The sequence below is a fragment of the Vollenhovia emeryi genome, unplaced genomic scaffold (genome assembly GCF_000949405.1).
Source record: "Vollenhovia emeryi isolate VEMERY1.0 unplaced genomic scaffold, V.emery_V1.0 DF939284.1, whole genome shotgun sequence".
Classification (NCBI taxonomy): Eukaryota; Metazoa; Arthropoda; class Insecta; order Hymenoptera; family Formicidae; genus Vollenhovia; species Vollenhovia emeryi.
The window spans coordinates 66,181-78,453 of record NW_011967082.1 but is presented as its reverse complement, the minus strand read 5'-3'; the positions used below and the strand labels follow the sequence as shown (position 1 = coordinate 78,453).

Sequence of the window (12,273 nt, the reverse complement as noted above, 5' to 3'; positions counted from 1 at the left end):
TCGTCGCCAGCGCAAGTAATCACGATCCCTCGGATTGAAATTTGCGCGTATACAAATAACGCGACTGAATTTAACGACGTTACATGATTACATTAACGAGTTCCGCCGTCGTAGATCGTGACGGTAGGGGACATAATAGTCGACCCTTGCAACTTGTTGCGTGCAATTTCGCCTGGAAGCTGCGTGCTCCTGCATAATCCTTTAAATTGCCGTCCACATAGTACCGGGATTATCTGATCATTTCGCGAGATATAACTTCACGCCGCGCGCGATCGGCGAGACGCCGCAATCGCGATTATTACGCGCGTAAGGCCCTCGTCCCTTCGCGAAACAAACCACACGCGTCCGGCGAAAACGGTCGGTTCCGCGGGATGAAGCTCCCTCCTCCCCTCCGTCTTGATTCAGGCTTGATCAACTTGATAATCTTATTTTACACGCGGTCGTTCTCTTTCAGTCGAGCGACTCTGGAGGTTTTCGCGCGCGCAGAAGGTCACCCCAGGCAATCGCGATGGCGACCCTGTCCTTGCGCATCTCCATACCGGAGAAGAACGCCACCAAGATGATGCAGTTCGACCCCAGCACGTCGGTGTACGACGCCTGTCGCATCATCAGGGAAAAGCTCGCCGAGGCCAGCAACATGGGTCAACGTAAACGCTCGATATTTTGTTTAGCCTGAAAATAATTGTATTATCGAGATATTTTTTATGTCGACGCGATGTGAGATATTTAAAACATAGCTGCCGCGGTGGCTTTCGCGCAGAGAGACGAATTAAATCCTTTTTTTGTTAAGTTTTTTTTTATTATCGATAATAGAATTTATATGGGACAATGCAGATTGAGTATCCTGAAAATATCGGCATATTTCACTGACCAGCTCGTGCGATAAAAAGAATATTCAAAACATTTCACGCCGAGTTTTCAGTTTACTTTGACGACAGTAATGTTCAGCTCATCCTGTGCAAGATTACACATTGCGTTAAGCCGTAAGAGATATAATTCGCATGATTAACATTTCTTATGATATAAAGAAATACACAGTTGGAAAATTTGTGTTTTCTTGTTAAAGAAAATGCCGGTTAACATTTTTGTGTTAAATGCTTAACATATTCATGCGTTAATATAACATATTGCTCTTGTGTTAATTGACCTCAAATGTAAAATTATTTAAATTCTCGAAAAGAAATGTTAAAACAGCACAATGTGTACTTATTTTTTAATCTTACACAATACACATCTTCTATATTATTAGTAACAAGATTTATCTGTTAAAATTTACAGAATAAAATATTAATTTTATTCTATATGACATAAGTGAGAGTTTTCGAACCGTCATGTGACTTATTACATCTGTAAAATGTAAAAATTACATTTTTAAATTCAAATTATGTCAGTTTTACACAATTTATTTCAAATTATTTTGAGATTTCCACTTATTTTGTGTAAAAATATTAACAGAGTATTAGTGTGATCATTTAACATATCCATATTATGTTAAATTAACACGAGAATTTGTGTGGACCGTTTGGGACGTGTGATATCTGTTAAATTTAACACAAATTTTTCAACTGTGTATAAGTAATTAGTACAAAGATAAAGGCTACTTTTATTATTATTCTTTGCGTAGCGAAAGATTACGGCATATTTCTCGCCGACGAGGACGTGAAGAAGGGAGTCTGGCTCGAGCCCGGGCGAAATCTCGACTACTACATCTTGAGAAATGGGGATCTGCTTGAGTACCGCCGTAAGCTCCGTACGCTGCGAGTCCGCATGCTGGACGGAACGCTGAAGACCATGTTGGTGGACGACAGCCAGCCCGTGGCCAATCTCATGGTGGTGATATGTACGAAGATTGGTATCACGAATCACGACGAGTATTCCTTGGTGCGCGAGCTAGTGGACGACGAGAACGAGAATCAGAAACCCGGGAATTTCGGCACTCTCACATTGAAGAGGAAGAAAGAGGAGAAGGGCGAGAGGGATGCCAAGATGGAACAATTGAGGAAGAAGTTAAAAACCGACGACGAAGGTAAATAACCGCCGGGCCTCTGTTGATGTTTAATTGAAAACTCCGCCAATATGCACGTATATTGCGGCAGGAGTTTGTGAAATACGTTTATCTGACTCTCGTGTTGTTTTGGTTTCACAGTAAATTGGATAGATCCAAGCAAGACCCTGCGCGAACAAGGCATAGACGAATCCGAAACCGTTCTGTTGAGGAGGAAATTCTTCTTCTCGGACCAAAACATTGACAGTCGCGATCCTGTACAATTGTCGCTGTTATATGTGCAAGCGCGAGACGCAATTCTGGATGGCACGCATCCGATTACGCAGGAAAAGGCCTGCGTTTTCGCCGGGATTCAGTGTCAAATTCAATTTGGCGATCACAAAGAGGAGAAGCATAAAACGGGTTTTCTGGAGTGAGTTGCCTACAATTCTTCGTTTCTACGTCGATTAACGTTTCACTTATATCGCATTCTTTTTCAGTCTTAAGGAATTTCTGCCGCAATCGTATGTGAAAGTGAAGGGAATCGAGAAGAAGGTCTTCGCGGAGCACAAAAAGCACATCGGACTCTCGGAGCTGGATGCCAAGGTCCTGTACACGAAAACCGCCAGGTCGCTGAACACGTACGGCGTCACGTTCTTCTTGGTGAAGGAGAAGATGAAGGGCAAGAACAAGCTGGTGCCGCGTCTACTCGGCGTGACGAAGGATTCAGTCCTGCGACTCGACGAGAAGACGAAGGAGATTCTGAAGACATGGCCGTTGACGACCGTGCGGCGTTGGGGCGCGTCACCGAATACCTTCACCCTCGACTTCGGCGACTATTCTGATCAATATTACAGTGTACAGACTACCGAAGCAGAGCAGATACTTCAACTGATCGCCGGTTACATCGATATTATCCTGAAGAAACAGAAAGCGAAGGATCACTTCGGTATCGAGGGAGACGAGGGATCCACCATGGTGGAGGATAGCGTGTCGCCACTGAAGTAAGTATCTCTCCACGCTCTCATTGCATGTTAGCTCCTCCGAGCCGAGTGTGGAGACAGAAGTAATAATAGTCATTAAGAGAATGTTAGAGCAATTATCAGTTCTCGACGAGAGCCGGGCTCGTCTTAAAGCGGCCGACTTACGTTCAATCACGCGTCGCGTCCTGACATATTTCGCGTTAATCCGGTGCGATCATGGAAGAGTTTCTAAGACGCCACGCGAACAAGTGTGTTCGAGCTGTTTCCGATTTTAACGGGTATAACTCGCGTTAAATAAGAGTGATACGTGGACTCGTTGTCAGAAGTTTATGTAAATTTGTATTCGACAGAGCCACCATCATGCAACATGAGACCAGCAATGTTGGCAAAGGGAATGTAGAAGCCGTCTCAGTCGCGATACCAGCTGTTATGAGGGCGGGAGGAGACGGTAAGCGAAAATTTAATATACTTCGCGTCTTATCTTCTAGATAAGTTGATTAGAACTATTTCTGATGATGCTATATCTTGTTATATCAACAGCAATTATATAATTATCAGATTTTTCATTTGGGTCTATATGGCAGCTTATAATAATATAATATTCTTCATAAATTAAAAATTATGTTTGCTTTCAATTTTATAAGTCATGATATACCGTTGTTTTACTCGATGTACTTAGAAGGAAAATCAAACTAGTAATTTTCTTGCACGATTGAATCCTCGGATCTTAGCTATTGATATGTGTTTTTGTACATACATACACCTTTCATTTTGTAAATACACACGTTTAGCTTCAGGCGTTCGTGAAAGTGTTGCTTATAAGATGAAATAATTAAGCGTATATCAAACTCGCTTTTGGCTTTCAACAGAAAATTATTGTCTAAACGAACAGATCTCACAGTATCGAGGACTCGATCGGGATTGTCAATAATTGTAAATACAGCCATAGAGTTAGAGTGCATGGTGTGATTTATAGGGGCTCGACCGTATGGAACCGGCCACATAGGTGGTGCCCAGTACACGACCGTCAGCGGACAGGTGAACATCGCTCATGCTCCGCCTATGGTAAGTACTGTTAAAAAGTCGCCCAAGCTGCTCTCAAGCTCATGTCGGTGTCTTTTGGTTGCTTGTTATAAATATATATGCGTCTCGATGTGTGAAAATTTGATTCTTTGGGTGGCAAACCGCGTGTGTCTCTCCCTCTACTGTGTAATTGTTAACGATTGATGATATGGGGATATGAATGTGTATTTGGGACGGTATCGCATTTCTTGTGAATGTCTAAAGTCGCACCGATAAGATGATTATATTGCACTGTTAGAGAGCGAAATTTTAAGGGACTAATAGACGGTTGAATTTATTTTCATGCTAGGCGCCTTCTATTGCGGACACAGAGTAGGTACACCACGATAACATTTTCAGTTATCTCCTATTCTTTATTGTATAGATTGTTTATTTCACCTGTTCGGTTTGATTCTTTCGCGGTTTATCTTCGTCGATCAATTCTATCTCTCGGTACAGCGCTTACTGGATAGATAAAGTCTGTGTAACTTGCTTCCTCACGACAGAATACTTGCTCGTGCTCGATCAGTATCAGTAAACTCTGTATCGCCGCAACTATTTGTTGCAGTTTATCGCTTCGTTATGTATGTACGTGCGTTTACGTTCGTTGATTGACCGTTATAAGCGAAATCGTTTCGTTCCTTACATTTGTTTACGCGAGAAATATCTTTTTTATGGACCGCTTAATCGGTCAGGCTTGCGGGACGTCTACAATGTATGAACGTTCGAAACTAGGTCCAACAAACCAAGGTGACATCCGTCCTATCTGAACCGCAACGTGCCTTACTATCGACCATCACCGCCGGTCACGAGGTGATCCACATCGCCGAGACGGAACTCATTACGAAGGCTACGCTACCCGAGCTCGGCACGGATCCGGCGTCCCTAAGATGGATCGAGCAGACGATCGACACCCACAAGCAGAACGTGGGCTCGCAGATCGCGGCGATGAACGCCGCGACCGCCCAGGTGGTCACGTTGACTTCCGGGCCAGCGGACGATGTCGATCACACCGCAGTGGGAGCGGCGATTACCACGATCGCCACGAATCTGCCGGAGATGACGAAGGGTGTGCGGATGATAGCGGCTCTCATGGACGACGAGTCGTCCGGCGAGCGACTGTTAGACGCCGCCAGGAAACTCTGTTCCGCGTTCTCCGACTTGCTGAAGGCCACGGAACCGGAGACCAAGGAGGTGAGTTTGTCGTAACGAGGACGACCCGCGTAAAGAAGTATAATGTGGAATTAATGCACGATGTAAAGTTGAATTTCAACTCTCCTTTTCCCCCCCACAGCCTTTCTACATAACGTCTACGCTCTACGGACAATATGTAAGCACTAACATTTGTAGCGCACTAATATTAGACCCGCTTTTACAGATGCATTAGACTTTTTCCGAGCACTCGACTTTAATCCGTCTGTATCCCTGAGGTGCAAATTTCGCTAATAGACATTTTTTAATGTACATAATTAAATGGTAAGATTAATCTATATTATCTACGATTATGTGACATAGACGAGTTAAAAGATGCACATCTTCTAATCTTTAAAAAATATACTTGAAAGGCTGATCAGACACAAATTACTATTTTAAACCTTTTGTTTTATTCCCTTTTCTCTAGTTTTTTTTTGGACATTATATGAATGTTTTGCTTATATTTTAGCCTCGGCAGAATCTATTAAATGCGGCATCGCGAGTGGGTGAGGCGTCGCATCAAGTATTGACAACTATTGGTGAGGAGGACGACTCGAATCGCGAGCTGCAAGACATGTTGCTCGCTCTCGCTAAGGCCGTGGCCAATACCACCGCTGCTCTGGTATTGAAAGCGAAGAATATAGCAGCCACGTGTGAGGACTCGGCCACGCAGAATAGAGTGATATCGGCTGCGACGCAGTGCGCGCTGGCTACATCTCAGCTCGTGGCTTGCGCCAAGGTCGTAGCGCCGACTTTACACTCGCCCGCTTGTCAAACGCAGTTAATGAACGCCGTTCGCGAGGTGACCAAGGCTGTGGAGCGCCTGGTTCAGGTCTGCAACGAGACGTGCAGTGATGACAACTTGCTAAAGGAACTCAGCGTTGCCGCTGCCGAGGTCAGCCGCACCTTGAACGACCTTCTCAATCACATCAAGACCGCCACTAGAGAGCGCGCCAAGGAATCCATCCAGGAAGGCGCGGTGGAAACCATCTTGGTCGCGACGGACAAACTGTTCGCCAGCACCGGTGACGCCGGCGAGATGGTACGACAGGCGAGAGTGGTTGGTCAGGCTACTGCACAGTTGATTCAGAGCATCAAAGGCGAGGCGGAGAGGCAGACTGACTCGGACCAGCAACAACGTTTATTGGCGGCGGCGAAACTACTCGCCGACGCCACTGCCAAGATGGTGGAGGCGGCGCGGCAGTGCGCTAGCAGCCCGCACGACGCCAGGATGCAGGATCAATTGCGCCAAGCAGCGGAAGAGTTGCGAGCTGCGACCACAGCGGCAGCAACCCCGGCGTTACGTAGAAAACTCATCACGCGTCTAGAGGCGTGCGCGAAACAGGCCGCGTCCACGGCCACACAGTGTATCGCAGCGTCTTCTGGTGCCGGGCATCACAACACTAACCCTGCCAGCCAGGAGGAGCTCAACATGGAATGTCGCATGATAGCACAGCAGATTCCACATCTCGTATCGGGAGTGAAGGGCACGCAGGCACAGCCAGACAATCCTACTGCACAGTTAAACCTGATAAACGCTTCCGAGCAATTTCTGCACCCGGGCACCGCCGTGGTAAAGGCGGCTAGAGCCGTTTTGCCGACCGTCACCGATCAGGCATCCGCCATGCAGCTAAACAACACTTCGCAGCAGCTGGGATCGTCGTTGGCAGACCTTCGGTCAGCAGTGACGCGTGCCAGGGAAGCCTGCGGCGGACTGGAGCTCGACGCCGCGGAGGAACTGATAAATAGCCTGAAGGATGAGCTAGGCGAGTTTTATCGCGCCGTCGAGGCCGCTTCGTTGAGACCACTACCGGAAGAAACGACGGAATCAACTGCGCTGCGACTTGGCACCACCTCGAAAAATGTTGGATTCGCCATGGCGCAGCTGTTATCCGCCGCCAAGCAGGGCAACGAGAACTACACCGGGAGCGCCGCTAGAGAAACCGCGTCGGCCTTGAAAGATCTTACTTATGCCGTGCGCGGCGTAGCCGCCACGTCCAATCAGCCGGAGACGCAGAAGAAGGTGCTGATGACGGCGGACGACGTGATTCTGCGTTCGCTGCGCCTGGTGAAGGAAGCGCGACGTGTACTGAAGAACCCGGACGATCCGGAGAACGAGGCTAATCTAGCTGTGGTCGCCAAGGACGTCTCCTATTCGTTGAACAAATGCGTGTCCTGCCTGCCCGGACAGAGGGACGTCGACGAAGCGATACGCAACATCGACGACATGACTCAAGTGCTCAACATGAATGAGTTCCCGCAAACGAGCAAGAGTTACGGGTAAATAGCGTAAACAACCACTTATTCTTTTCGCGTTTGCCTTGAGCTAGTTTTTTTATTTCTAATTATCTCTTATCGTTTTCTACTTTATGCATGGGAACACTTGACATATATTTATAGATACATAATATTACAACTTTCCTGTATTTTTACGTCGCAGGCAATTGCAGAGCGATCTCAACAATGCCGCCGTCAATTTGAACGATGCGTCGTCGAACGTAGCGTCGTCCGTGCGTTCACCTATGCAGCTCGCGAGCTCGTCGAAACAATTTACCAATGCTTTTGGAGATCTGTTGAGCGTGGGTATGGAGATGGCGAGTCAGACGACGGTCGAAACCCGCACTCAGGTGGTGGTATCGTTGAAGAACGTTAGCATGACGTCAAGTAAGCTTCTCATGACCGCCAAGTCGATCGCGGCTGATCCCACCGCGCCAAACGCGAAGAACCAGCTCTCGGCGGCGGCCCGCGCTGTCACCGACTCCATAAACTACCTCGTGGACGTGTGCACCTCGGCGGCGCCCGGACAGAACGAGTGCGACAACGCCATCAGAAACATTCAGTCTATGCGATCGCTGTTGGACAACCCGAGCGAGCCCATCTCCGACGCCTCGTATTTCGAGTGCTTGGAGACCGTCATGGAAAAGAGCAAGAGCCTCGGCGACGGTATGACTGGCATCGCGAATCACGCGAAGAAGTCTGAACACGAGCAGTTTTCCATCGCGGTGCGCGGAGTCTCTTCCTCAATTTGCGGCTTGATCGAGGCAGCCGCTCAAGCGGCCTATCTAGCGGGTGTGAGCGACCCCACGTCTGTTGCGGGTAAACCCGGTCTGGTGGATCAGGCGCAGTTCCTGCGAGCGGCGCAGGCCATTCACAGCGGATGCCAGAGTCTTGGTAATCCAACTAGCACGCAGCAGCAAGTACTCTCGGCTGCCACCATGATCGCCAAGCATACCAGCGCGCTTTGCAACGCCTGCAGACTCGCGTCCAGCAAGACCAGCAATCCGGTGGCCAAGCGACACTTCGTCCAGTCCGCCAAGGACGTTGCCAATTCTACGGCGTGTCTCGTTAAGGAAATCAAGGCGCTCGATCAGAATTATTCCGATGTCAATCGTGAAAAGTGCGCGGAAGCCACGAAACCACTGCTCGAAGCGGTCGATAATCTCTGCACATTCGCGGGATCTCCTGAATTTGCGAGCCAGCCGGCCAAGATATCCATCGCGGCTAGAGCCGCCCAGGAACCGATCACCAGCGCCGGCAAATCCATCATCGACGGCTCGTGCGCCATGGTACTGGCGGCCAAGAGTCTCGCGGTCAGTCCGAAGGATCCTCCGACCTGGCAGCTGCTGGCCAATCACAGCAAGAGTGTCAGCGACTCGATCAAATCGCTGGTGGCATCGATCCGTGATAAGGCACCCGGCCAGAAGGAATGTGACGCAGCAATCGAGAAGCTGTCGGCGCGCATACGCGAGCTCGACGCCGCTTCGCTGAGCGCGGTCTCGCAGGCGCTGATGCCGCGCCGCGAGAATACCGTGCAGGGATTCACGGATCAGATGGAGAGCAGCGCGAGCGAACTACGCGAGAAACTGGAGCCGTTGCGCACCGCCGCCAAGTACGAGGCGGAGAACGTCGGCCACGCCGTCAATCAGATCGCCCTTTACTCGGAACCGCTCGTCTCCGGCGCGATCGGTGCCGCGTCCAATATGGTGCACTCGAAGCAGCAGATGGTGCTGTTGGATCAGACGAAGACCGTAGCCGAGTCCGCGCTACAGCTGATCTATGTCACCAAGGAGTCCGGCGGCAATCCGAAGGCTGTCGCGTTGCACACCGAGGTGGACGAAACCGTCGAGTCCACCAAAGACGCGCTTCAGGAGCTGCAGAACACCTTGGAGACTATATCAACGTCCGCGGGCATCGTTACCGGCCTGATTGACACGATTTCTCGCGCGATGGTGAGATTGGAGGACCATCGTATGTCCACTATCGACACCGTGGATTCTTACGTGGATTATCAGACGAGGATGGTGGAAGCTGCCAAAGAGATCGCGCGGTTGGCGCAAGAAATGGTAAATAGCTCTAATATTAAATGTTTTATAATATATAATCGATCTAATCATAAAAATTAATACTCGTTATAAATTAACTATCATTCAATATCTCTCTTTTATTTCAGTCGACCAAATCGAGCACTGACGTTGCCAGATTGGGACCCCTAGCGGTCGATATATCGCACAAGTACACCCAACTAGCTCGCGATACCTCCGGGGCGTCCGCGGCTGCCTCCAACGCCGACGTATCCGCTAGGCTTCGTACCGGAGTGCAAGAACTCGGCCGGGCCTGCGCGGACATCGTGCGCGCCGCCGGCACATGCCAAATGTCACCCGGTGACGCTTACGCCCAGCGAGAGGTCGCGGAGTACAGCAAGATCGTGACCGAGAAGGTATCGCAGGTGTTGGCCGCATTGCAGGCGGGCTCGCGCGGCACTCAGGCGTGCATCAATGCCGCCAGCACGGTCTCCGGCATTATCGGCGACCTCGACACTACCATCATGTTCGCCACCGCCGGCACGCTGCACGCCGAGAACGAGGGCGACACGTTCGCCGATCATCGCGAAAATATCCTGCAGACCGCGAAGGCCTTGGTGGAGGACACGAAGACATTGGTGGCCGGAGCGGCGTCCTCGCAAGAACAGCTGGCCGTCGCGGCGCAGAACGCGGTGTCGACGATCGTTCAGCTCGCCGAGGTCGTCAAGTACGGCGCGGCCAGTCTGGGCAGTCAGAATCCGGAGGCCCAGGTGATGCTGATCAACGCCGTGAAGGACGTCGCATCTGCGCTTGGCGACCTCATACACGCCACCAAGGCCGCTAGTGGCAAGCCCATCAATGACCCCAGTATGGCGCATCTAAAGGATTCCGCCAAGGTAATTCGCCTGTTCGGAATTCTTTTCGCTTTCTTTCCTGTGGGACTCTACCTGTGGCGTTCTAACAACGACAGTGGAGCTGAAAACTCATTTACACGCTTCTGTTGTCGCCTAGCATTAATCTGACTGAATACGCTTATTAGGAAGAAACCTGTTGTCTGTAACGAAATGAGGAGAAGGTAAATTAACCTGCGCAAATAGATGGAGTAACGTGCCTAAACGATTAATAATATATTAATTCGCCAACGAAACGTCTCCCTAGCAGACTAAAAAAGTACGATGAATATTCAAATAAGATTCTAACTCTAGAGAGTTTCCATAATTAATTAATGTGTCGAATTCTAACAATGCCCTTTTGAATAGGCATAAGTAGAATCTGTACACAACGTGACTTGTAGATCTTTCACGGAGAGATTTACGTAAGGTGACGTTACAAACCTTACGAGATCTATGAGGACTAACGACAAGTCTGATGTTTGGCTAATCCATTAATCCGCCGAGTTTTAATAACGCTGTCTCAAACGTAACCATGGAGAATGTTTATCCTCCTTAGAGACATTTTTGGGGTGGACTTTAATTGACTTTAATTTTTTTTTATGAGCGTCCTCGTATTCGCCTCTAACTGATTTCGTTCTTGCTCTACTAAAATCTCGCGTAGCGTCCGTGCAGAATTGATAGCTCTCATCGTCGTCGCTCTCGAGCTGTGCAAGATCGTTGGATACAAGGCGAGGATACCCAGACCAAAGCATGACCGGCTATTAAAGTCCACCTTGAACCGTTCCCCACGTTCAGCTTCGTTCTACCGTGTGTGTGATATACTTGAGCGACGGGTGTTGTTTTTATATCTGGCGGACGGCCTACTCTGTAGAAAATATGTTGTTTGTTTTTTTTTTAACGATACTCCACCTGTTGTACAACGCTTCCTCTCACCTCCCTCGATGCGATCGAGTCCCGCGATAAATAGCAGCAGCAAGTAGTAGCGCAAACTGTCTGTATATCTTGAATGTTTCGACGATGCGAACGGTGGACTTTAATACGAGTCTCATTGACGATTTTGGTCTGGCCCGGTCCTGGAATAGGTCTTAGAACGGCAGCTGCAGCAGCAGTTGGTGCATCTGAGCGACGTCGGCGGCTCGGAATCGGAATGGTTCGTGTCCGATCAAGAGGAGGAACTAATCCGTCTGCTATCCACTTCCGAGAGCTCTCAGCCGGCTCAACGCACCTCCGACTTACTGTTGTTCATATAACCGGATTTTCGTGTTCCCTCCTCGCCCTCGCATTTTCTACTCGCAGTCTCGTATAAGATAAGCCTGATAAGCGACATGTAGCCACGTTTGTGTACACGGTACTTCTACGTAGAACACGATGTAGTTGCTAAATTGTGCAAGATATCGGCGAGACATCGTCGCGCCTTGCACTCTAATAATTGATTAAACAAGTTCACAATATGGTTTCTTTCTTTGCATTTATCTAAAAAAAAATGGCATGTAAAATAACGTCGCATCACTTCCCTCGCGTTAGCTCTCCCGATCTGATCAATTCAGTTTACACTTGAAATGCGCTTTGTCGGGCGAAGTCATCGTTAGGTACGTACACTCCATTCACAGCGTTCCGCTTGAACCGTTGGCAGGCTTCTCTAATTAACGCTTCCACATAATTCTGCTTATGGTCTCGTCACTGGAAGATCTAGTCTGACAGGCTCACGTAACCATAACAGCCCTAATTAATCTCGCGCATGTTAACACATTAATGTGGCGATCGTAACGCAAGGAGATGCGCGCTGCTCTAATGAGCCGAGTTCAAAACCGACCAAGAATCGTCGGTTCTTATTCGATCGCTACGTCTCGTCGTTT

General features: G+C 48.9%; 1 protein-coding gene across 3 annotated transcripts in view; it reads left to right on the top strand.

Annotated features, from left to right (window-relative positions):
- Nucleotides 1-12,273, top strand: part of LOC105559224 (talin-1) — a 51,220-nt gene that overhangs the window by 32,793 nt on the left and 6,154 nt on the right. Inside the window, exons 3-14 of one of the 3 annotated variants that reach the window (XM_012007349.1) lie at nucleotides 455-647; nucleotides 1,625-2,026; nucleotides 2,147-2,417; nucleotides 2,485-2,988; nucleotides 3,318-3,415; nucleotides 3,944-4,032; nucleotides 4,765-5,223; nucleotides 5,324-5,359; nucleotides 5,693-7,503; nucleotides 7,664-9,566; nucleotides 9,674-10,420; nucleotides 11,500-11,868. In XM_012007349.1, the coding sequence (XP_011862739.1) occupies nucleotides 509-647; nucleotides 1,625-2,026; nucleotides 2,147-2,417; nucleotides 2,485-2,988; nucleotides 3,318-3,415; nucleotides 3,944-4,032; nucleotides 4,765-5,223; nucleotides 5,324-5,359; nucleotides 5,693-7,503; nucleotides 7,664-9,566; nucleotides 9,674-10,420; nucleotides 11,500-11,667 (6,627 nt within the window). In that variant the 5' untranslated portion in view covers nucleotides 455-508 and the 3' untranslated portion in view covers nucleotides 11,668-11,868. Of the gene's footprint in view, nucleotides 1-454; nucleotides 648-1,624; nucleotides 2,027-2,146; nucleotides 2,418-2,484; nucleotides 2,989-3,317; nucleotides 3,416-3,943; nucleotides 4,033-4,764; nucleotides 5,224-5,323; nucleotides 5,360-5,692; nucleotides 7,504-7,663; nucleotides 9,567-9,673; nucleotides 10,421-11,499; nucleotides 11,869-12,273 lie in introns of those variants that run through there. The other 2 variants (XM_012007347.1, XM_012007348.1) reach the window with 2 other exon arrangements.